The sequence below is a fragment of the Pecten maximus genome, chromosome 15 (genome assembly GCF_902652985.1).
Source record: "Pecten maximus chromosome 15, xPecMax1.1, whole genome shotgun sequence".
Taxonomy (NCBI): domain Eukaryota; kingdom Metazoa; phylum Mollusca; class Bivalvia; order Pectinida; family Pectinidae; genus Pecten; species Pecten maximus.
The window spans coordinates 11,141,793-11,168,209 of record NC_047029.1 but is presented as its reverse complement, the minus strand read 5'-3'; the positions used below and the strand labels follow the sequence as shown (position 1 = coordinate 11,168,209).

The 26,417-nt window shown below is 35.1% G+C and overlaps 1 protein-coding gene across 1 annotated transcript in view; it reads left to right on the top strand.

The window, feature by feature from the left end:
• The window catches only part of LOC117343520, a 41,898-nt gene extending 15,770 nt beyond the window's left edge, over positions 1 to 26,128 (top strand). Inside the window, exons 2-23 of the mRNA XM_033905899.1 lie at positions 5,379 to 5,447; positions 7,303 to 7,406; positions 7,787 to 7,882; positions 8,272 to 8,370; positions 8,721 to 9,020; positions 9,340 to 9,484; positions 9,698 to 9,905; positions 10,488 to 11,374; positions 11,811 to 11,925; positions 12,705 to 12,890; positions 13,127 to 13,163; positions 13,383 to 13,676; positions 15,684 to 15,734; positions 16,103 to 16,278; positions 17,162 to 17,366; positions 19,473 to 19,589; positions 19,858 to 20,012; positions 20,798 to 20,908; positions 21,364 to 21,484; positions 22,991 to 23,084; positions 25,482 to 25,643; positions 25,677 to 26,128. Coding sequence (XP_033761790.1) covers positions 5,379 to 5,447; positions 7,303 to 7,406; positions 7,787 to 7,882; positions 8,272 to 8,370; positions 8,721 to 9,020; positions 9,340 to 9,484; positions 9,698 to 9,905; positions 10,488 to 11,374; positions 11,811 to 11,925; positions 12,705 to 12,890; positions 13,127 to 13,163; positions 13,383 to 13,676; positions 15,684 to 15,734; positions 16,103 to 16,278; positions 17,162 to 17,366; positions 19,473 to 19,589; positions 19,858 to 20,012; positions 20,798 to 20,908; positions 21,364 to 21,484; positions 22,991 to 23,084; positions 25,482 to 25,635 — 3,724 coding nt within the window. The 3' untranslated portion in view covers positions 25,636 to 25,643; positions 25,677 to 26,128. The remainder of the gene's footprint in view (positions 1 to 5,378; positions 5,448 to 7,302; positions 7,407 to 7,786; positions 7,883 to 8,271; positions 8,371 to 8,720; positions 9,021 to 9,339; positions 9,485 to 9,697; positions 9,906 to 10,487; positions 11,375 to 11,810; positions 11,926 to 12,704; positions 12,891 to 13,126; positions 13,164 to 13,382; positions 13,677 to 15,683; positions 15,735 to 16,102; positions 16,279 to 17,161; positions 17,367 to 19,472; positions 19,590 to 19,857; positions 20,013 to 20,797; positions 20,909 to 21,363; positions 21,485 to 22,990; positions 23,085 to 25,481; positions 25,644 to 25,676) is intronic.
• Positions 26,129 to 26,417: the final 289 nt, after the last annotated feature.

The following is a 26,417-nucleotide window of genomic DNA, read 5'->3' as shown; positions in this document are numbered from 1 at the left end:
TTATTACGAATATATTTATCCCAAACACAAAAATGTAAAAATCATCGTGGAACAATTGTCTCATGTCAGTAAACTCTATACTCGATGTCTCTGAAACTGATGAGATTTCGTGTAAACACATGGACAAACGTAAACTGCATAGGCCTATTGCTCCACAATCCAGCTCGGTTTCCGAAATATTTGTTGAAATGCACGATGTCTTGAATGAATAAATATCAGAATGAACATTTTACATCATAATAACCAGTAATAGCGTACCTACGAAATCCAGGAAAGGACCGATAATTGAATCTGACAATGACAGCGGTGAAGTTCGACTTCGCGATGCCGGTGTCGTCTTCGAATATTTTGAGCGGAGTTATTTAAACAAGTTACCTATTAATAAATTACTCCGACACAATGACTTTCAAACTAATATTTCGTTTTGTAAAATAATATCATTAACAAATATAGTACAGAGGATATGAGTCATGCATCTAAAATAGATGATAAGCTTTCGTTTAAAACGACCTATATTTTGTCAGGTAGTGATTTGGTTCACGGAATTTAGTTGCTACGTTGGGAGAATTTGAACATGACAGACTTACATTTGTAAGTAAAGAAGTTATGGGATAAACAAGTTCCCCTACTCGTGACGATTGTTTATCATTTTTGTGTAAGTTCGGTGTATTAAATGACATCTTGATTATATCACCGCACTTAAGCACAACGCAAATAAGGGAAAAAGTTGACAAAACCTATTAAAACCAAAGTTATTTATAGCCTATTTATACTTCCTGGTCTGGGGATGAAGGAATGTCAAACGAGATCAGTTTACTGCTCTCACCTGCTTTACACAAATAAAGAAATAAAATGTTGGCCGCTGTCCAAAAACCTTTGAAATAAATAAATAAATACAGAAAGAAACTTAACTGATGCGGCAATGTAAACATAACGTAATCACCGTAATCGTCGTAAGTTTTGATGGTGGAGATGATCTTAATAGCTTATGTATTTAACACATCGTTGAAAAGAATGATAATCGCCGATTCCATACCATGTGCGAGTGATATGTAATCAAAAACAAATTGGGAGGGGGTATTGGCTTATGCTTAGTGTAACCGTCTTCTCCCAATAAAGCCTTTTGTTTAGTGTCATTGTAAAACCAACATATATTTTTATTTAGTGCCAATGTCTTCCTTCACAGAGGCTAATGTTTAGTGTCATATCAAATTGGCGTATTTCCCAAAAATACTAAATCTAAATATTATAAGTGCTACATAAAGTACATAAATATATGAGTTTTATTACCATGGAGACAACATTGAGGACAATGAAAACATTTTACAAATATTGCAATCTATGACTGTATGAAAGTATGAAATAAAGCGGTAAAATCTGATAAAACGTTCGTCATCACAGATATACGTACTATACCATTACCAGTACGAGGAATTGTTTAAACTTACTGGTCATTCTATTACCAACATTTGTTTGAAATTCTTGGTCATAAAGTACGGAAAATTGTTTTAAATTCTTAGTGATACTAGTACAAAAAAATGTTTTAAATTCCTGACAATACTAGTATGAACACGATTTTCAATTCCTGGTCATCATCGAGTCACAAAAGCAACTGGGAATTCATACATGTACGGAGCGCACCAAACCAGGAAGTTCACGATAGAGTACATCTGATATCCTCCTGTATTTTTTTAGTGCGAACAATTTGTTTATAAATTCCTTGTCATACTAGTACGAACAATTTGCTTATAGATTCCTTGTCATACTAATCTGAACAATTGTGTTTAAAATTCCTTGTCAAAATACTTCGAACAATTGTTTATAGATTCCTTGTCATACTAATATGAGCCTTTTTTAAAAATAAATTCCTTGCCATACAAGTAGTATGAAAAATTGTTTATAAATTCCTTGTCTAGTAGGAACAATTATTTATAAATTCCTCGTCAAACTAGTACCAACAATTGCTTTTAAGTCCTATACTGTGCTAGCTTAATGGTAAATAAAGATGATATATGATTGTGGACTGTTATCTACGTGTATGATCCTTATGAACGCTGTTTCTTAACGTATCTACAGGGGGAAAAAATATTTTTCTTGTGTTATGTAAATAAGTCACGATGCTTTAGTTTTAGTTTCAGTAAATACGACGCGTCTGTGCTAATTCATCATCGCCTAAGAATGGCAACTGGGACTTCAGACTGAATTAACTTAACCAGGAAGTTCACGATACATTGTATCTGAGATTCACTTCTTGATTCAATCCCCATTGTTTAAATCATGGCAAATATGAAAATTTCTCAGATAAAATTTGGAGTAGACATTCTCCTTTAGTTCAAGCGTTAAAAAGTACTACTATTTGTGACCTCAAATTCATATATGACAAAGCGTAGATATCTTTTAAGTCTTGGTAAAACATTTCGCACAAAATATTGTTTGTTTCATTATCTTTACTCGTGTCACAAGTTATCTACCAAGGTAACCGAAAACTTACAGCTAAAAAGGTACATGTGGCTTACAACTTGGGTATATATCGACATACCTAACAACAAAGTAGAACAAAAACATCGGTATTTTCCGCTCCATTGGGAGTGACTTTATCGTCAGTTTAACGAATTCATGTCTTTGTGGATGAGTAATACTCTACCTCTAACACGTGTGTGATTTTGCAGCAATGTACATCACAACATTTTTCTTGATCTAGATAAAGTTTCTGTCATGATGCTTGGATATGCATTTATATCAATAAGAAATCATTTTGTCCACTTTTTGTTTAATTTGCCTTACAATAACCACGAAAACACACATTATAAAGGGTAATATATCACAGATGACCTATTTTTGTGAGGACATTTAATGTTTGGTTTGTTTGGTTTGTTTTTGTTTAACGTCCTATTAACAGCCAGGGTCATTTAAGGACGTGCCAGGTTTTAAAGGTGGAGGAAAGCCGGAGTACCCGGAGAAAAACCACCGGCCTACGGTCAGTACCTGGCAACTGCCCCACGTAGGTTTCGAACTCGCAACCCAGAGGTGGAGGGCTAGTGTTAAAGTGTCGGGACACCTTAACCACTCGGCCACCGCGGCCCCGGACATTTAATGTCTTGACATTTCTTTGTTATTTGTTTTCCTTTTTCTTTCTTTGTAAATGAGTAGTTTTCTTATTTTATGCCGAGTTATATGTTTTGGTGGTAAAATTATTTTCCTAGTTATAAACGTGTCGTGTAAATAGAGGTTACACAACGAGTAGTTGTTGTATATGGTATTTATATTTCACTCGAGGTAGTTATTTTTCAAATGTTACAAAGACACGAGCTTTAGCGAGCGTTTTTTGAAACGTATCATGAAGCGGCCTTCAAGTGTTAGCCAATCAAAACGCATTGAACTACGTGATTCAAATTTTCCTGGTCAAAGGTCAGCATGTCACAACCAGTCACAACTACAACGCATTAAGAGTTTATTCCACGTGTTGTATAAACTGAATGTTATTCAGCATTTGTAATGATGCCTCCGGAGTTGAATAGCATCCATCTTTTGTGGCAGAAATGATAAAATGACCATTTGCTTCAGTCATTCTTTGAACATTACATTCAAACCTCCAAAGGTAGACAGACTAGCTACCAATGAAGTTCACTCGTCTATTTGGTTTTGTTTCTATTAACATAGCTTTGGTTATTTAAGGACGACCTTCCCTGCGTACAAAATGTATGTGTGCAAGGGTATGAGAAGATGTATATGTGTTTGATTGTTTTGGGAATCTGCGGTTTGTTCTTATCTGTGTAACACGGAACTGACTTTATTATACTACCTCACTGAAGCATGACCGAATACTTGTTATTATTTATTCTTAATTTTATGGAAAGTAGTTCAGAGTAAAACCATCCTCTTAAATAAAATACAGAAACTATCGGGAAGACAAAGCCAACACCAAATCTTACATACATCTCCAAATTGGTCATTCTTTTAAAGTTATTCATGAAAAAGCTACTTATCGCTACAGATATATTAACACAAGACTAGCTATACTTCTGTTACCGACACTAGTTTCTGGTCCGATCTGGTCAGATTTTGTTCTCCAAATGGCAATATGTAGGCCAAAATATAGGTACCTATTGGAATAAAAAAAGGACAAAATCACGATATGTAAATGAATCTGCAATTTTAATCTTATATAGTCTTTGGAATGTAAACAAACGTGAAATATATCTGGCGAACCACACACAGGCTTTTGTTTAGTGGCATTATCTACGTCAATAGGCTTTTGTTTAGCGTCATTGTCTACCCCCACATTGACTTCTGTTTAGTGACGTTGTCTACCCCCATACAGGCGGCTTTTTAGTGACGCAGGCTTTTGTTATTATCATTGTCAACTCAACAAAGTGTTTTGTTTAGTAATATCATCAACTGCCATACATAATTGTTTTTCGTGGCATTATCACTCATACATGCTTTTGGTTCATGGCCTTATAAACTTCATCAAAGACTTTGCTTAAAAGCATTGTCTAATTCCAATGTTTAATGGCATTTTGAACCTCCGGACAGGATTTCTTTAAGTGGTATTATCTACTCCCACAGACTTGTGTTTAGTGTCATTGGTCATTTGTAACCTCCAACAAATCTGATTGGCTAACCTCTGGCCTTTGACCACGGACTATTTTTACTACTCTCACTTATCTTTTTTTTCTCGTCTGTCTTCAAAAGATCAGCATGTACACATTTTTTGGAGTTGTCGGTGCTCAACATTAGCATAACTGGATGAGAGGGGTGTCCTCGTGGAAATGTCGATTAATCTGGGGTTTGAGTCGTACGAAATATAATTTGATGATGGTAAAATAGACGACGCACGGAAGCGAGATATTACATCTATGGGCCTAGCAAACCAAAACTGTTAATGTGACAGGACTGATGACGCATAAGTATATTAACATGGATACTGATTAATATAAGGTAGTCGGGAAGGTAAACGAGTTCAGCGTCATTGACGACATCAAATCCGTGTTGGTTAGATCTGTCATCTTCTCAAAAATTGAACCTGGGACCAGATATATGTCTGCTACCAAATTAAGCCAACGTTCTTTCTGACCATATTTCGTGGTCAACCACTGACCTTTTATTTCTTGTGACTTCCGGTTTTGATTTCATATTCATCAACGTACGATGAAAGGATACCAGTGCGTAAAAGGTCGTGGTAATACAATGGATTTAGTTGAAAAACTAAAGTATGGAGTAACCACGAAGGTTTATACCATGGAGCTAAATTGCACAGCTTTACTACGGAATTACGAGTATTTCATGTTGTATAGTATCGCCGTTTAAACGTATTTATTTTGAATTGATTACATTATTTGTTATCCCTTATTCCGAGCTAATGTTTTTTGTTCCAGGAGGGTTTGCAGTAGATCGGTGCGTGCGACCCGTTGGGAGACATACTGCTACTACTGGTCAGGGAGATAGTAAGTGTTATTTTTCCTGTGATGCGTAATCAGATTAGTCGGGCATGGAAAAACGTTAAAGTAAGTAGCGATTTAGAGACTTGAGACTACAAGATTTATCATCAAAAATCTCTCTCTGTCTTTATGCTTTCGTAAAGTGAAACCGTCTCAGAATACATACGTACATTTAAAGGTATCGGGTCACTAAATGTTATCCAAACCTTTACATCAATAACCCTCACTATTTGCATTTAGTCTTGTTGGTACAGCCGTTAACATATTAACAATTATTGTTCATTTAAAAATACACAATCTGATCACCTCTTACTCTTACTGTGGGTGCATTACAAACAGGTAAATGCACATGTCTAAATAAAATTGATACACAAAGAAGGCTACTATTTTCATCTGAAAAGAATTGATACACTTTGCAGACTATTGTTTATTTGTATCTGAATAAAATTGATACACCTTACAGGCTATTGTTTATATCTAAATGGAATTGGCACACCTTACAAACTACTACTTTTATCTGAATAAAATTGATACACCTTGCAGGCTATTGTTTATATCTAAATAGAATTGACACACCTCATAGGCTATTGTTTATATCTAAATAGAATTGACACATCTAACAGGCTACTACTTTTATCCGAATAAAATTGATATACCTTGCAGGCTATTGTTTATATCTAAATGGAATTGATACACCTCACAGGCTATTGTTTATATCTAAATAAAATTGATACACCTAGCATAATTAACATTTATTTCCTGTTCCACAGAAAAAAATCGATTTTGTCACAATATTTATGTAAATTTTCAATTCGGCTACTGATTTTTATTTTTCCTGCTACTGTGGAAATAAATAGTATGTGCGATTTTACGTTTATATATATTTATTGATATTTTCGGACTGTATTGATGGTTTCCTATACTAATAACTAGTAAAGGCGATATTAACCTTCGCTTTATTTTTTTGGGTTTTTTTTTTTGTTTTTTGTTTTTATTTCTTTAACAATTTACAACAATTTACCTCCTTTGAATTATTTAATTATACATATAATTATATTTGGATAAGTGTTAACTGGAAATATAAGTTTCATTATGCATAATTAATTTACTAATCAAAACCAGTCCACTCAAGGTGTATTTTTACGGTACATATATTTTATTCCCCCAACAATAAATATATAGATATACATTTATAACTTCGCCATGATGATATATATATAAATATATCTTTGTCTAAGATTGATAGGAGTCGTCAGGGTAAGGTAGTACTGAGTTTACTACTGTGTCCTTACGCAAGAGTGCTTGCTCACTATACACAATTGAGCTTTTTAAGTTCTCAGTATAATAGTATATTTTGAATTTAAATTATGGTTCAAAGACAAAAGACTGAAATAAACAATAGCCAGTTTAAAAAGTTATTCATGAAGAACACAAAGTTCTATAAAATTCTAACAAAATATTCAAGGGGAAGAAACCTTTGACAAACTGTTCCAGATAAAAAGGATTTTACATAGTTTATGATTATTTAAGTTTATAAAGTTTCAAAAGATGAGTTAGGTACACTATAAAAATGGATATTAAATTTACAACTACAAAATCATGTATATGGATACTACTGTTGGAAAACACAAATGAATACTAGCTGGCATATATGGCCGATGTGTATTTATATATAGAATGCAGCATTAAATCCATCCGACAACCATTGTCAGCATACAATCTTTTATATTTAGATACTCTTTCCTAAACTTGATGTGTAAAAATAAAACAATACATTATGTTGTCTATTTAAACAATAAGAAATAAAACAAAACATATTAAACATACATAAAATGTATATGTTACATACGTTTCCCTACAGCTGTTGCGGATACAAACGAAGGATAGTGACCTACTACAAAACACAGAACTATTGTTGTGGCGGGTGGCAGGAAACCAGTCCTGGCAATCACAATTGCAACAAGCGTACGTATTGGTGACATCATCTGATGTTAACCGATTTAGGAACTTTCATTTCATAATAAGAATTAAAAGGAACTAATATCCTGAAATGTTTAAATTAGCATAGATTACGTGCTTGGAATAACAAATCAGATGAAATATGCATGCCGAGGTAAATTTGGTACATGTATGTATTGAGGAACTTAGTAAAATTACGAGAAAAATCAACCTGATTATGGTGCCGTTGATGAAACAGAAGGCAGCCTACATTTCCGAAACGCCTGGTTTTATTCTTCTTGCATTTCTCCATCGTGAATCCCTATGACAACATATCTGTTGTTCACATCTTATACTAGTATTTGTTTTTTCGCTTTTGAGTTAGACCTACCGGAATTATTTTACAGCCGTGTGTAGGCCGTATTGTTTCAATAGAGGGACATGCACCAGTCCAGACTATTGTACCTGTCCAGACGGACACACGGGACGACTGTGTGAAGACAGTAAGGGAATTTTATATATTCTATTACATAGATAAATGTCAATAATTATTTATGTTTTGTACAGGGGCAAAATTTCAATTAACTAAAATTAAACTTTATGTTTAAAAGAATTTAAGAGTGGTTTATATTAAATGGAAATAGCTCTTTTTAGTACTTATTCAGGTCTAAATGTTGTTTGTCCTATACATGAACCATACCATGCATCCCGTTACATATATCATATTGCAGCTTCGCAACAATTTTAAAGGAACTTGTCAGTTGTCTTTTCATTGGGCGGTGGTGGGGCTAGGATTATGTTGGGGTCACTGTTTATAGATTATCAGCAAGACAGATATGATCTATGATCGAAGATACATCCATATATCAATAAAAAAATCTTTTCATTTCAGAGGAATGTGCATCGCATCTAAAACCTTGTTATCCTGGATGGTGTGACAATAATAACTGCAAATGCTTCGGTGGGTTTGGAAATACCGGTTGTATAGAAGGTAATACAATATTGATATTTTTATATATTTTAACCTCGGAACGCAAATCGGTCAGCTGATACTACTATATATATAACATAATAGGGTCTCGTTTCACAAAGGATGCGTTGACAAACCAGCATGGCCATGCCATCTTGAGGTCTTACAGAATTTATCGTACAAAATAACCATTTTGACAATTCTAATGAAATAACGGACCAGTTCAATTCGTCCGACAGGGTTAATACTCCAGATGAAAATTGCACTACCACGAGCAAAAGATGAACATAAATGGCAATAACTTCATTCATGAAATACTTGTAATCGACCAGTTTTTATTCATTTGATTGGATTTTTTGTTTCCTTTCCAGTGATATCGCCCACGTATAAACCAATCATCGACAGTTGCCAAACAGTTTTCTCATTATTCGACCGTGTATTAGATATGAAGAGGTACCAGTACACAGTTGATGCCACGGGAAAGAATGAAACAGAAATCCTTTGGGTGAATCAGAATGATTACAACATGCTCAACATGACATTCGACGTATCCATGGATTGGCAGTCGCTCAAGGAATTCCTACCCATGATGCCAGATTACATTGGCGAGTATACGATTGGAGTCATTAGCGCCATGGTGGACACTGCCTATTCACGATTACCGTTACCAGGTAAAAAAATAGAATTAATATGAGAATTGAAATGTTGTTATAGAGGGTAGTTTTATCTAGAATCAAAGTTAAAGGACAGTGCAACACCTCGTCCGATAAACCAATAGACACATAAAATATTTCTTGAGTCATTGTGATATGTGCCTCATGAAAATGTTATTAATATTAACTCTCAGTAGTGGCAAATTGGCAATTAATAGACATTTCTAAGAGCTGAAAAATACATACATACATACATACATACATACATACATACATACATACATACATACTTTGTGGAAATTAAATGATTGATTTCGACAAATATAACGTGTTTTAGGTCAGACCGAGAGAGAAGTTGTAACAGAGGGAGCAGAAACTTACAAGTGCCAAGGGTTATCGAACCTTAATCCAGTCACAAACGATCAGCTGAAATGCCGACTTAATGAAAACAGCTTTCAACTAGCAATACGTTCAGGAGACTGGTATGTACAGAACATGAATTGTAATGTATTGGAAAAAACGTTAACGAACAAAATTTCTCGTGAAAATTAACTCAAGCAGTATACACCAATTAAAGTTGGCCAACGACTGTAGCTTACAAGCATTTGAATGCAAACTTTGCATATTTCATATGTTAGTGTTGATATTATGATATCCGTTTAGGAGCAGTGTGCACGAATATTCCTTTTTTTCAGGTTTACCTTCACATTTTCCGCTAAGACGGGAGGGTTCCGAAGGCTGATCAATACAAATAATAACCAACCATATGCAACACAGAATTACACTGGAAATATTCAAACTGTCAAAGTGATGCAATTCAAGTTTGATTTTGAAGTTCCTGAACACTGCAGTACATCATGCCCAACACAGCCTCCTTTGGAAATACTGAGCGATATAACGAAGGTAGACGGATTCAATTGTTTTCCATTTAGATTTGGTTCATCCACCTTTTCAATCTGTGTTAAATTCTGTTCTTTCAAAGTCTCTTTTGTTGTATATATATACGGAAAGGAGATGGATGTTTCGTCCCAAAATTATTATATGATGTTTCGTATCTAATTATTTTGGGACGAAACGTCCGTTTCCAAATCGGTATCTTCACGCGCGGGATATTTTCAAATGTCTGTGGGCGTTAGTCGCATAGTGTTCTATCATAGAACATGGCTTATTTTTAAACTTACTATCAAAATTATGACTCTTACTGTATCTTATTTTATTTTTCTAGTATTGTTTTTTATATAATGTGATTGCATTATTTGTGTCTTGATAAAGGGACGAATGGCCTCAAAAAAATTGACATTTTCAATTGTCCACACTGATGGATTTACCTTTTTGCCCCTTATATACATTTCAATTAATTCATATCTTGCAGACATACCTTTGCAAGGATCCAGTGTTATCCGGAAAATTACGGTTCTTTGAACCATATTTGATATACATATATATTTATAGATATATAACATAGGACCTTTGTTTCGTTTTCAGGAGCCTATCAATGCCCGTTGGTCCGGTTGGTCAGACGGCCTCAGCGGGGTGGCTGATTACACGCTAGAAGTCTTTAAGCTGAGTCCTAATCAATTCTCCAAAGTTCTAGAGGAGGCTCGCCCACTTGATCCTGTAAAATTGTTTAGAATGAACCACACCAATTTCGGTTTAGAGTACACTAAAATCTACACCCCGCCCGAAGCCGGTATGTACAGTTTGATTTTAGAGATACGGGATTTAGCCAATAATACTGTCTATGTCAGGAGATTCGCCTTGTATGACCCTGTGTCAGACATAACGGTCAGCAGTGACCATCAACTGGCAGTAGTGTCTGCTGAAGCAGACACGAAATATGGGTGGCAGTCATTCTACGGTGATTCTTCTGATCAAGGAACCATTATAAATGTATCATGGAAAGATTACTTCGTAAACAAATTCCATGAAGACAATTTCCTACTTAATCCCATCGATCCTTATCCTCCTCAACTGGACGACGGCGGTCGACGTGGAGAAGGATACAAGAAGATATTAGAGGAGTTTGAGGATAAAGAAGGAGAGAGACAGACGACGAAGATTCCTAATGCTCGAGGAATCGTCAGATTTGACATCGTTTCTGATTATGCAGGCGATGGCGGATCGTCGCTTGTGACTCCACCAAATACCTGGCGCACAGTGGATGGTATTAAAGACGGGGATACGGAGAGTTTTGCTGCCGGTGCTATTACGGATGGAATCACTGTTAAGGTTTGGGTTCGAGCCTCCGACGCGATGGGTAACACTAGGACGGAATCAACACTAGTTAGTTTTGACATGTCTCACCCCGAGGTCATCACAGCTCCTTCAATGCAAACCAATATCGCAAAGGGAGCGTTTCCGTTTTCTAGTCGGTAAGATATAAGAATATCTATATAGGAAGGTGTTAATATCTAATATGTGTGTGGCACAATCAAATACAGATATTCGTCTTCTATAGTGACGAATTTCATAAATGTCTTATGGCTAAGGAAACTTTCTGAGATTCATTTTTCACATTACCTTGAATTATTTGAAAGTGTTTGTCAAATTGATAATGTCAAAGGCTTACGATATACAGACAAAACACTTTTTTATTTCACCAAGGAAGATGTGCAACACTACTGTTATTATTACAGATTAGTTATTAGTGTCAATCAGTTGTGAGTTTATTTGTCAGTTTAGTTCATATGTTTTCAGCTATACTTGTTGTTTGTGTAACTATAAGCCTTTTAAATTCATGATATTAAATGGTGAAAGTGAAACATTTAAGAGATTTCGTGTGATATAATAATATCATATTACTTTTAGCATTAATGTAGGATGCCGGGACGTAGAAAGTGGAGTGTACAAAATACATTGGAGACTCCGAATGGCTAACAACAGGTCATTTGTGAAAATGGAAGGGGATGCAATAAATCCAGTGGTAAATTGAATATTGCCTATTATTTGTTTAGGTTATAATTCATACTTATTGTCGTTTATAACAATGGTTAAATCATAGCCTTCTCCCTTAACATTTTACAGAGTATCAGTTGGTAACATTTTACATCAATCACATGATCAACACGTAAGATAATTTTAGCCAAATGGCCAGTCATAATAACGTTACGTAAATACCGGTGTTTGGTTTTCATACCGACAGATAAACATTATTATTCAAGAGATGACTTGAATATATATATTTTTGTTATGGAAATTGCGTGGTAGCTCCATAAAATAGTAACTTTATTAGTCCTTATAATTTGTCGACACTACCATTTGGAAATACACTAATATTAACGAACTCTTTTCTCTTAGAAATGATTAGGCTGTTGAATCTTCCAATGAAAATCTGCGTTTCAAACGGGAACGAAAACAGCGTTTTAAGCCAATGAAAATGCTTGTTACAAGAATGGTTAATGATATATATAATCTTACTTATGGACATCTACGATGTATTACCTTTTCCAATTAATGAGGTCTTGATTTATAATGAAAATGTAATTCACTAGATATTACTTCCTAAAGAAGAATTTAATCCAAACCATAAACCTTGAGGGATGGAGTTATTTTTGTAACTTTCTTCGAATCAACATCTGAAGAAACAAACGATATACCTGATAGGGTCGCCGCTTACCATAACCGATTTGTAAACGTTTTCTTAATGTTCAATCTAACATTGATATATCTATTTTGAGTGATTCTTCTTTATTCTGTTTTTAGCAAACAAGTGCTTGCACTAATGACTGCTACAGGACTAGAATAGATGAATGGTATAATCGTAGTATTGAGTTTGATATCAACCACTGCTGGATGAGGGTCCCTAAGGAAAATCTCGACACTCAGGTGATGGAGGTGGAGATGAAGATATTTAACTCGGCGATGCTTTCAGTAACTGAGGTTATGACGGTATGTATTATTTCCGTCTACCTTAACATCAGCAACATAACACTCTTTATTGGCTACTATATTTGCGACATCTTTCGCTGATTTTAATCTAAAATATGGTTGAATTATAGATTGAATATATTTGATTGTAATGATTGTAGCATTGATATCAATATTCCTGTTTCACACGACGATAGGGCGATGACTACTTCATTGATATGGTAATATACAAAATGCACTTGTTTTACTTGTTACAGATTAGAAGCATCAGAAATTTCACTGGTATTGAAGACTGTAAGTACCTTATTTTAGAGTTTAAAAAAATAGAAATATGGTTTATCATGTAAATCCTTACTAGTTACAGTACCAAGAAATCGACCAAGAAAAATATGTTTGAATTTGAGTGACTTTAAATCAGATTAACTACGCGAGGTAAATATCATCGTAATGCAAGATAGATAAAGAACAAGGAATTGAAAGTTTCTTGCATTATCTGATTTACGTGAATTTTAGATTTTGGACCAATGAATATTCAGATGACGAGACAGTCCGAGACTGGTGTTAGTTTATCATGGGACCACGCCCCTTCCTGTTATGCACGCAACACAATTCTCGTTGTCGTCGTGATGCCGGACAATAGCAATAAAACCCTGAGAGCGGACAGAGACGCTGACCGATTTGACATCACTGGATTGGTGGAGAATACGCAGTATCCAGTTAAACTTTACACCGTCTACATCATCGATGACGAGACCGAAAAGACCACTTTAAGCCAGGTGTCTACCTACACCATAAAGACAGCACCAAGTAAGAATTGTTTAGCCAACAAAATATAAACAGATATATCTAAAGACCAGATTTGTTTGGAAAGAGTCATCATTACATGTGTGTGTACTGAACATTTTGAGTTGTTTTTTCTACAAGAGTTTATATATACGATGGTTAAATATCCAAACAGTTGTAAAACTTACTGAATAAAGTTGAATTGAATTGAATGAATAATAATAATATTTACCTCCCTTGTTGATGTTTTAATGTGTCATTGTGGATGTCTTCATTATTCTTTAAAACGTGTACATGTCGGTAAAATTTAGCCTTGCGTTGTTGTGAACTAAAGATTTCCCACTTAAGACATGGCACCTTGATTTGGAATGGACCAATAGCATTGTTGTACACTGGAGTTAACATTGTTGTACACTGGCGTTAATATTGTTGTACATTGGCGTCATCATTATTGTACACTGGAGTTAACACTGTAGTACACTGGAGTTAACACTGTAATACACTAGAGTTAACATTATTGTACACTGGAGTTAACATTGTTGTACACTGGAGTTAACATTGTTGTACACTGGAGTTAACATTATTGTACACTGGAGTCAATATTGTTGTACACTGGCGTCAACATTGTTGTACACTAGAGTCAACATTGTTGTACACTGGAGTTAACACTGTAGTACACTGGAGTTAACACTGTAATACACTAGAGTTAACATTATTGTACACTGGAGTTAACATTGTTGTACACTGGAGTAAACATTATTGTACACTAGAGTTAACATTGTTGTACACTGGAGTTAACATTGTTGTACACTGGCGTCAACATTATTGTACACTGGAGTTAACATTGTTGTACACTAGAGTTAACATTGTTGTACACTGGAGTTGACATTGTTGTACACTGGAGTTAACATTGTTGTACACTAGAGTTAACACTTGTACATTGGCGTTAACATTGTTGTACACTGGCGTCAACATTCTTGTACACTGGCGTCAATATTATTGTACACTGGAGTTAACATTGTAGTACACTGGAGTTAACACTGTAGTACACTGGAGTTAACACTGTAGTACACTGGCGTCAACATTATTGTACACTGGAGTTAGCATTGTTGTACACTGGAGTTCGCATTGTTGTACACTGGCGTTAATATTGTGTACACTGGCGTTAACACTGTTGTACACTGGAGTTAGCATTGTTTTACACTGGAGTTAACATTGTTGTACACTGGCGTCAACATTGTTGTACACTGGCGTCAACATTATTGTACACTGGAGTTAACATTATTGTACACTGGGGTTAACATTGTTGTACACTGGAGTTAACATTGGAGTAAGCATTGTTGTTCACGTCTGGAAATGACCCTGGCTGTTAATAGGACGTTAAACAAAATAAACCAAAGCTTCTCACCATCGGCATATATACATTGTTTAGTGCATGTGTACAGTGTTAACCTAAATGTACTACAGTGGTAACTTAAGTGTACTACAGGGTTAACTCCAGTGCACTACAGTGTTAACTTCGGTGCACTACAGTGTTAACCGAAATGTACCATAGTGTTAACCTAAGTGCACTATAGTGTTAACTCCAGCACACTACAGTGTTAACTCCAGTGCAGAAGCTAGTGAACTAGAGTTCACTTTTCTTGTGCATTCCAGTGCCTAAGACTACCAAGTAGGCTGTCCCCAGCTGTAAACTGATACTTTATAAGTTACGTTGAACTTTTTAATATTCCGATACCAATATCTTCCTGAAGCGATATCATATTTCGTTTGTTTGATGTTTAATACTTTTTCTCTCGCATTCATTGACCCTAATGGCCTGCTAAGTAGCTGTAGTATTTGTTAACAGAATGATTTGTGATATCTACATGGCATTATCTGTATATTGAACCGTTTCAATTTTCTAACTTTGATGCCAATATTTCGGTCCTTTATCAAACATTGTTATGATATGCTTTTTAAATAAATAAATAAACTTATTAATCTTAGCTCTGTGTTCTCATATTCATCAATATATTCTGTGATTTATAGAACCAGAGGACAAAGGCTTATCTGGCGGTGCAATAGCTGGCATTGTGATCGGTAAGTTTGATAAATATAATGTAATAAATATGATACTACATGTAAACAAATACCAATTTCTACCTTAATTCGGTAAAAAATAAACAAAATATTTATTTATACGGAGACTCCTGAAAATGACCAAAGGGAATTAGATCATGTTGACCAGAAGGATCAAGATGCAAGCAGTGAGCAATCATTCCTTCCGACATGGTCATATTACCTTAGCTATCTTTATTCCAGAATGTATATACCTTTTGATATGCTGCTTATATGAATGGCTCGTACCAAATTATAAAATTGTTTCTCTCCTTCGAACCACCACAAGTTTCATGTTACTGTGGTCTTACGGCATCGCATGTACATCACGTACACTTTATATATTTCAGTGATTCTGCTGCTAATAGTCATTGCCATCGGTATTGTTCTGTTATGGAGGACTGGGAAACTTCAAGTGATGTTGGAGCGAATAAGAAGCAGACGGGGTCAAGAGGAAGCTCCTTCTATTAGTTTCAGTAACGAACCATACATGAGGAAAAAGTCCCATTTTGGCAGAGGAGAAAAGGTGTGGAATTTCAATATCAATATGCTCAAATAATTCATTAATACACAGACTTCTTGCATACAAAACTCAACTAAAAACTGTTCACTTGAATTGATAAAGCTAATAGCAGCTCTCGATAAAGTCAATGAAACAAGATGATCGTGGATAGACTACAAAAATGTCGTTGAAAAAAAAGGTTCTGAATGAAGATGATGATACCGGAAACCGTAAGTTAGATTCGAAATATGGTGGGGCGCATTCGACTGTTATTGAAAAGCCAGCCTTAAGGATACCTGCACCTAGTATGATTGACATATTAGAAACCTTACGCATTCGCTTGTATCAAGCCCGTTTATCTCTCATTGGATAAAGGCTGTTATAATCAAATTTCATTTCCCCTATGAGAAGATAGATAAATTAAAAAGAAATCGACAAATAAGTAAAAAGGTAATTGTTCAAACGGCACACATAAAGGAATTACAAAACTGATTAATTCGCTGTTGCGATGAGACTTCAATTATAAGTCAAAAGCCATTTAGCAATGAAGCGCATCGTGTTCACAATGAACCGAACTGCTTTTGATCAGAAACCGTTTTAGGGCAATTGGATTGTGGAATGGGACGCTCTTGGTCGCACCTATCAAGGCTTCAACAAAATTGATATTGTCTTCACGAGTTGAACACGCTCAGACTAAACCTATGAAGGACTCCTTTGAGAGATATTTGGCGGAGATCACTTTTTGTCACTATCGTGTATAATACAGGTCAATTGCCTTAAGAATTCTTTTGTGTATGTGAAGTCCTGGATACTGATTGCTATGTTATGTCATACCATATATTCATTGTTTTGAGATTGATAGATTGTACCTATGTTTACCTGTGTGTCTGTTTTACATTTCTTACAGAACAAGGCATATTCCAGAACCTTTGATGATGACATGATATACTATGGCGAGGTTGATCTTTCTAAGCAGCCATGGACACTCTCGCGAAAGGATATCTCACTTGAGGAACAAATAAAGTCAGGTCGTTTTGCCACTATCTTTAAGGCGAAAATGTTTTCCAGTCAACAGAGGGATGCCGATAACGTGGTGGTGAAAACATTGAAAGGTTTTTGTTTTCTATTTATGACGTTATCCACATGATGTTAATATCACTAGTATTTTCACATAAATATTATAACTTAAGACAACTTATACAGTTATAACTTTAGACATCTTATATGTTATAACGCTAGACGCCTTATATGGTAATAACTCTACTTCCAGACACCACATATGATTATAACTCTAGATACCATATATGGTTATAAATATAGACACATTATATAGATAAAGGTTTAAACGTTACATGTATATAATTATAACGGTAGAGGCCTTATATGGTAACAACTCTACTTCCAGACACCACATATGATTATATTTACATTTGGTGTGGCAATGCCCTTATATATTACTAGTAAATCCCTACCAAAAGCAGCTTCATCTATGAGAGTATAACTGAAGTTGCCCTCACGGTAGAAAGCGGGAAATTTGAATTTTGGAAGATTTTTTTCATATTTTTTTTTATTTTTGCGATTCATTAATAGAACGTAAATATAAGCGATAAACTGTCTAGATGCGGCAGACCTACGGGTATAACTGCCACATGTGTCACAGACAAACAATCATGGTGCGCTAGCGCGCACCATTCAGTTTGTCTGTGACACATGTGGCAGTTATACCCGTAGGTCTGCCGCATCTAGGCAGTTTATTGCTTAAATAACTCTAAATACCATATATGGTTATAAATATAGATACATTATATAGATAAAGGTTTACACGTTACATGTATATAATTATAACGATAGACGCCTTATATGATTATAACGCTAGGCGCCTTTTATGGTAATAACTCTATATACTTTATATTGCTGTAAATCTAGACACCTTATATAGTTATATTTACATTTGGTGTGGCAATGCCCTTATATATTACTAGTAAATCCCTACCAAAAGCAGCTTCATCTATGAGAGTATAACTGAAGTTGCCCTGACGGTAGAAAGCGGGAAATTTGAATTTTGGAAGATTTTTTTCATATTTTTTTATTTTTGCGATTCATTAATAGAACGTAAATATAAGCGATAACCTGTCTAGATGCGGCAGACCTACTGGTATAACTGCCACATGTGTCACAGACAAACAATCATGGTGCGCTAGCGCGCACCATTCAGTTTGTCTGTGACACATGTGGCAGTTATACCAGTAGGTCTGCCGCATCTAGGCAGTTTATTGCTTAAATAATGCCTTATATGTTTGTCCCTTTAGACACTTTTAATGGTTATAACTTAAGATGCATTATATGGTTATAGATTAGAAACCGTATATGGTTAAATATCTAGACATATTATATAGTTTGAGATCTAGAGACAGTGTTTAGTTATAGTTCTAGACACACTATATAGTTATAGCTATAGACACCTTACAATGTATAAATCTATAGTCCAAGACACACTATATAGTAATAACTTTAGACACCTAATATAGTTATAGCTCTAGACACACTTTATATTTTGCTCTAGACACACTATATAGTTATAGCTCTAGACACATTCTATAGTTCTAGACACATTATATATCTATAGTTCAAGACACATTATATAGCTATAGTTCTAGACACATTATATAGTTATAGCTCTAGACACATTATATAGTTATAGCTCTAGACACATTATACATATGTATAGTTATAGCCCTGGACACCTTATATAGTTATAGTCCTGGACACATTATATAGTTATAGTTCAAGACACATTATATAGCTATAGTTCTAGACACATTATACATATGTATAGTTATAGCCCTGGACACCTTATATAGTTATAGTCCTGGACACATTATATAGTTATAGTTCAAGACACATTATATAGCTATAGCTCTAGACACCTTATATAGCTATAGCTCTAGACACATTATATAGTAATAGCTTTAGACACATTATATAGCTATAGTGCAAGACACATTATATAGCTAAAGCTTAAGACACATTATATAGTAATAGCTTTAGACACATAATATAGTTCTAGTTCTAGACACACTACATGTATAAGGATAATAAAAGTAATACAACCTAATCATTTACTTCAAGTAATGAAATTCAATAATACATCTATTTGTAGACTTAACGATGTTGTTTTTTCTCAACATAATCCGTACAGAATACTGTGTGTTTTGTAGGGGATTACACCGAAAAGGACCTGACGTTGATGAAGGCTAAAATTACTTTTTATGGGTCTGAAGTTGGTAACCATCCAAATGTCCTCAAGTTTATCGGGGCCGTCGACGACATCGCACGTACGTCACTCAACTCATTTACAATATTTGATAGAAATAATATAGCGAGAGAGATATTTTTTATAAAATGTAAGCGGAATTTGGCAATACGTCAATGATTCAAATACAATAGTATCGGAGTTTTCAATGATCAGTTTATGATATATAAAATAGCATGTCATTTAAGCACGTGATCAGCGATTGTTTAGTAGCTGTAGTAGCATTGAAGGAACATTTTTATAATGTTCATTATATCCTGATTCTAACGTCTTTTTACTTTTGACATCAGTGGGTCCGTTCATGGTATTGGAATACTGTGAAAATGGCACAATGAAAGACTACCTAACAAGTCATAAAGACCGTGTGGATGAACAGATGCACGAACGGCTCTTCAAATTCACCTTTGACATCTCCAAAGGCATGGAATACTTGGCCAACAAGAAGGTTAGATTTCCCACTAACTTTAATAAATTATGCATGCATTACTGTATTACAGAAATAACAACGAAAACCGACATAGCAACGCAACCAAACTTCCGATTTTTCTCTAACCAATTATGTTTCTCATATTGGCATTACATCAATGCAAGGCAATGTTGAGACTACTTTAAATTGTCGACGTGGTGTCCTTTTGTGGTTGTCGGGCCGTATCTAGCATTGATGCAATTGATTAAAATTATCTGTTCATAACCTGAATTTGTACGTATCGTTGCCAGCATGTAGTATCTGTCCTACCCTAGGAGCTGACAGAGGAATAATGCCCTAGGGAGTGACATAAAAAATCTTGTATATGACGGGAGAAAAGGAGCTCAACGCCGAGCGAAGGCACATGTCCAGTGTTAGTGGAATATGCAGTTTTTCATAAATAATTTTGGATACACAAGAAAAAAATGAAATAAACTTCATCATGCTGTTGTTTCGTCCTTCTAGGCCTGGTCAATGATGACAAGAACCTAAATTGTTAACGCGATAATATGTCTAACATAGGTTCGTGCTGCAACATTCTGTCAAGAAACTATTTTATTGTATTTGTGTTTACCGTTTCACCTATAGTTTACGTCACAGATCAGTGTTGTATATTTGTGTTTACCGTTTTACCTATAGTTTACGTCACAGAGCATTGTTGTATATTTTGTTTACCGTTTTACCTATAGTTTACGTCACAGATCATTGTTGTATATTTGTGTTAACTGTTTTACCTGAAGTTTACATTGTTGTATATTTCGTAGATTGTCCATCGTAGATTGGCAGCCAGAAACATCCTCCTTACGTTCCTCCATGAGGCAAAGATATCCGGCTTTGGACCAGTACCCAATGAGGCTGATGATGGTGCAAAAGAGGTACGCAGCTCGCTCCTCTTATGTTTGATGTACCTTACAGAACGTTTCATTTTTCCATAGGCACATTTACCTTAAATAATATCCTCTTCATCAATAAAAAGATAAATATTGCATAGCTCAGTATATTATCATGCGAAAATATGAAAGAGTTAACGTTCGTCGTTTGTAAAATAAGTGTTGTATTTTACGCTATTAATAAATGTTTTGGTTATTTTATGAACGGCATCTGGTATTAAAAGAGGGATGACAACTTAAGAGTATTGAACAAAGATAACAAAAAAAAACCGTAACGAACTATATAAATGAATGTGAAATTTAAAAAGTAGTGTATGATAATACAGTACATATTGATATAATATATAATCAATGACATAATAAAGAACATTACAGCCAAAATCAGTTACCACATTATAATTAAAATCAAATAATGTACGCCATGATTCTGTTCATTGAAGGAGCGGATCCCCGTTAAATGGTTACCACCAGAGTGTATCGAAGAAAGCTCCACCCGGTACGCCAATGAAAAGTCCGACGTGTGGTCCTATGGTATTGTGATGTGGGAAATCTTTACACTCGGTAAGATATACGTTTGTGGCGTTACGTCCATTTCATGTTAGAAAAATCATTGTGGTATAATTAATTTTCCATTATTTGTACGCAGAATGCGGCTTTCTGATTGGTTGAGATTTTTTTTTCATACCACTATGAAAAAAATTCCGAGAATGGTGCGAATAATGTGACGTCACAATACGGAAATTGACGTTGCGTATTGATTTGAGAAAAAGAATCCCATATTAAACCAGTAAAATTGTACATAAAACATGTTTTAGATTAGAAAATTATTTTCAAAAATTAATTATAAGCGTTGATGACTATTATTGTTTTAGTTTCATAGGGGTATGAAAAACATTTTGTTTGCAAACTTCCGTCTAAAATCCGCTACGCGGATTCATACAGGTTGCAAACAAAAAATTGTTCATACCCCTAATAAACTAAAAAAATATTGACATCAACGCTTATAATTAATTTTTGAAAATAAAAATTGACATCAATGCTTAGATAAAGTCTACAGAATTCCTGATTGCCTACTGTGTTTTCTACAAGGGAACAATTAAATGCTTAATAAAGTTAATCCGCCATTATCAACCGTTAAGCACCATATTACTTGGCAATTTTCCAAATTGTTCGTAGTGCTGAGCATTTACATTAGTGATTCTGTCCCCTAGTGATTACCTAAATTCAGAAATGTTGAATTTGATTCTCCCTGCTTGCCGTTCGCTCCACAAATCCATGGTCAGTTGAATGTTCTCGAAAGGAGAGTATCTTGTTTTCTTGCCAAGTTTATGACGTTTCAGTAAAATGATATTTAAAAACCTGTCATACCTTGCCGGATATATACCGGAGCACAACTGAAGTGATTTCCGGAGATCGGTACTAGTACGGCAACACATCGATACGGTAGGAGATCATCAGAGCATCGGCGAAAAATGCAACGGCAGCCGAAGGTCCTCAAGATATATCCGCCATTGTGCTGCCAATGCGACCGATGGGACTACAATTCGAATGCAGTACTCAGGTTTGGCTTCGTTTGTCGGATCGACTTTACGTTGACCTCCATGTGTACTGTACCGGATTTGATACCGTAGTCCTGTCGATGTATTACCGTTCTTGATGCCGTACTACGGTACTGCGACAGTTTATAAATACTTTGGAATAACTGTGATAACGCATGGGGAGGCCATTGCTACGTCGGAATCGCTGCAACCAACTATGATCTTACGAGCGCGTTTCTTTTACGATTATCTCGCCGTTGTTACTTGTCAGCTCCGGTTCTCTTCCGGTAAGATAAATCGGTAGTGTGTGACACAACCCTTTAGTGACACATAAAAAAAAATTTAACAAAATCTGATGTGATATATAAACAAATTTATTTTCGATATTTTTTGTATATTTTACTTTCAATTAAATGCTACTTGTACATGCATATCTAATACCGCACTTGTCGAAATTACCGCTAAAACACAACGACAGACATATATTTGGGAATATGGTTATAATTACGATACTCATGTTATATTACAGGTGACGTCCCCTTCCCGGATATCCGGTCAGCGAGTTTACTTTCACACCTGAAGAAGGGAGATAGACCACCGAAACCGGAATACGCCGATCAAAAGTATTTGTTCAAGCACTTCTTTCTAATACCTTATCATATTGGCTGCAACTACATACCGTGTACAAAACATATAAAAATAGATTACTGTCATTCACAAATATGACATTGACGAGATACGTGAAGAGGTGAGATAAACACACATATCACACGAACAAAACAAGCTTTTCCGGAACCTTTCTGTTATCATCAGGAAGATACGTGAATAGGTGAGATAAACACACATATCACACGAACAAAACAAGTTTTTCCGGAACCTTTCTGTTATCATCAGGAAATTACAAGCAGCACGTTTCGGTTCAAAATGTATTTGATATATAGAATGGGTAGGATTTCAAAAACTTACTTTAAGTACTCCATTGGATCACACATTACTTTTATATATGTTATTTTAACATGCCAAATGTTAAACATCAACAGTATCGTCTATATATTTTTCACTCGTTTATGGGCATCTAAACAGCAAATTCAGTCAATACAGTGATATTGTACAAGGCTATGAATGCCTACTATGTTGCAATTTTACAGAAATAACTTGGTAGTATTTTAGTATGTATCATAACAAACCGTGTGACTTGCTGTTGACATGCAATTTGTTAAGCTTTTTTGTAAATTTTAACAAAACATACGAAAAATGCATATTTCAGGGGGACATAATTAGCTCATTTGATCTGCATACATTGCACCAAATAGCCGTGTCGTTTTGCTCACAAGTGTCAAAATCACAAAAATAGGAGCATTGGTTTGACTAAATTTGACTTTATAAATTACAAAATTAGTGTTTATACGTATATAATGTCAAATCATGTCAAACAAATGCTTCTACCCTGTGCTATAGACACTTGTGAACATAACAGCTTGGCTGTTTTTCAGGTTTGATTATTTGTGTGACTTATTCCATGCTATATCTTACCACAAGGTTACTCTATAGAAAAAAAAACTGATAGCGTCTACAGCAAATCAATTGTGACTGTAAGAATCTATATGTCGAAACAAACATTTTTTGTACATAGCATGAATATTTTTGTGCACATTTCTAGATATCTATTCGTGTTAGAAATCCAACATTATTTTGCTATATAGGTGACCCTTAATGAAATCATTTGACAAAACTTCGGCGTCTGGTTCAATTAAGACTCTCACTTCTTTTATACTGCTACCAAAGATAAGCCCAACTCTATACATTTCCTTGTTGTTTTCCAAAAAAGTCTCTGGTCGCTATGACTGTGATTGGTGGTACCGGCAATGTCACAACGCACCAGGAGATGCTAAAAACCGTCCGTATCACCTTTATGAACTATGATAAGTCTTTTAGCTACCGATCGTCCCTGCGTATCTTCAATAGTAGGATCTGCGTCATGTTGGATATGCTTTCACCAACAGAGGTGTTTGTCCATCCTTGACAATTATATTGACACCAGCTCCTCCGTCAACAATGTTCTTCCCGATTTATGTACTTTTCGACGTATCCAAAACAGCAGGAAGTCCTCTATAAGTTATTGATCGGCCCTTCGTATATTCAATATTAGGAACTGCGCCATGTTTGAGTAAATACTTAAAGATCTTGTACTTACAAGACGATGTATCTATGACCTGCATGGAAGATGAGTGTAATTCCAGATATGCGTTCAACAGAGGCGTTTGTCCATCCTTGTCAGTGATATTTACATCAGCTCCTCCATCAACCAGGATTTTCACCAATTTATACTTCCTCTCCATAATAGCCCGGAACAGACATGTGGACGTGACTATGTCATTCAGGATTCTGCTTGGTTGCTAGAAATCTTCTATATTGCCTTGCAATGAAAACTGAGAAACACGATAGGATGAGCGCTGTTTTATAGCCAGCTGTGTGAAATGTTTTCTCGCGGCAACGTTGAAAAGGCATACGATGGTTCTCTGACAATCACAGTTCAACTATTGGCTGCATGGCATTCGACAAATGATATCCATCTGTACTTCTAACTGGCTACTCATTGGTTAAAATTTCCATCCGAGCATTCTAGGAACATATGGTTTTTGAAATATATCTATAGTTTCGCTCAAGTAGCCAGGTTAAATCCGTTATCCAAATTATCGCCTTACATAAAAGTTTCATATAGACTTATCAAACAATATTCAACACATAGTTATGTTGGATAAAACCTTCAGGTTAAGCTCAGGTAAAGAACCAGACATATTGCAGGGCTCTCTGACCTGTCAGTTATGGAGTGATGTACACACTTTCAATATGTACTTTAAAAACCAGATAATTTTTAGAATAAATCTCTATTTCATAACCGAGTCTGTATTTTTTCACATTTATTGTTTAGATCTGTGGCCCATATTTGGTGTTTCAGTTGTCGTAAATATTGTCGGAAATGAACGGTAATTAAATTAATCTAATTATTTTTTTCGCAGAATGTATGGCCTGATGAAGAAATGCTGGAATGAAACTCCAAAGAAAAGGCCGTCTTTTGCCAAAGTACGTGCAGAACTTGAGACACTGTTCGTGTCATCGGGCGGTGACGAGTTTTACTACGACAACAAATTCATCTATGATAACAAAGTATAGAAAATGCAGATTGTTAAGCGATTGCTATGCTGATGTTTTTTGAAAATATGTTGATTTTAAAAATAATAACAGGAGAATATTTCAACACATTGAGAAAGCACCCCATTATCTCGTGATAAATCGCCATGAATATCATAAACTTTCATAAACCTATCAACTTTGCGATACAGGCGCTTCTCTCTCTAATCATGCAGGAAATAGTGGGGTGTTTTCGGAAATAATGAAAAATCGGATAAGAATCCTTAAATCGCTTTTAACTAAAGCGAACTGATTTTATTTGACTTAATTGTGTTTAAATGTTTCCACCAGAAAGACTTTATGCGTTCCAATCATGCCAAAATATGGTAAGCCGCGAGCTATAAGATTTAATCGTCTTTCCTATTAAGGGATTTATCCCCTTCCCTTACGTGCTTAATTTCACTTCTGTGAAAAAGTTGTTTATTTCCATTATTTGCTATTTCATTTGTTTTATTTCCATTATGTGCTATTTCATTTGTTTTTATTTCCATTATGTGCTATTTCATTTGTTTTTATTTCCATTATGTGCTATTTCATTTGTTTTTATTTCCATTATGTGCTATTTCATTTGTTTTTATTTCCATTAAGTGCTATTGCATTAAGAGATTTTTTTAAAATTTTCGTTATGTGTTTAATTTTGCTTAAGATAAAACAATTATTTTCATTTATGTTATCACACTTAAAGAAAAACAGTTCAATTATGTGAAACACAGTTATTTCACATGTACATATATTAGAAAATTTGCTTGCATACGTTCTTTTGT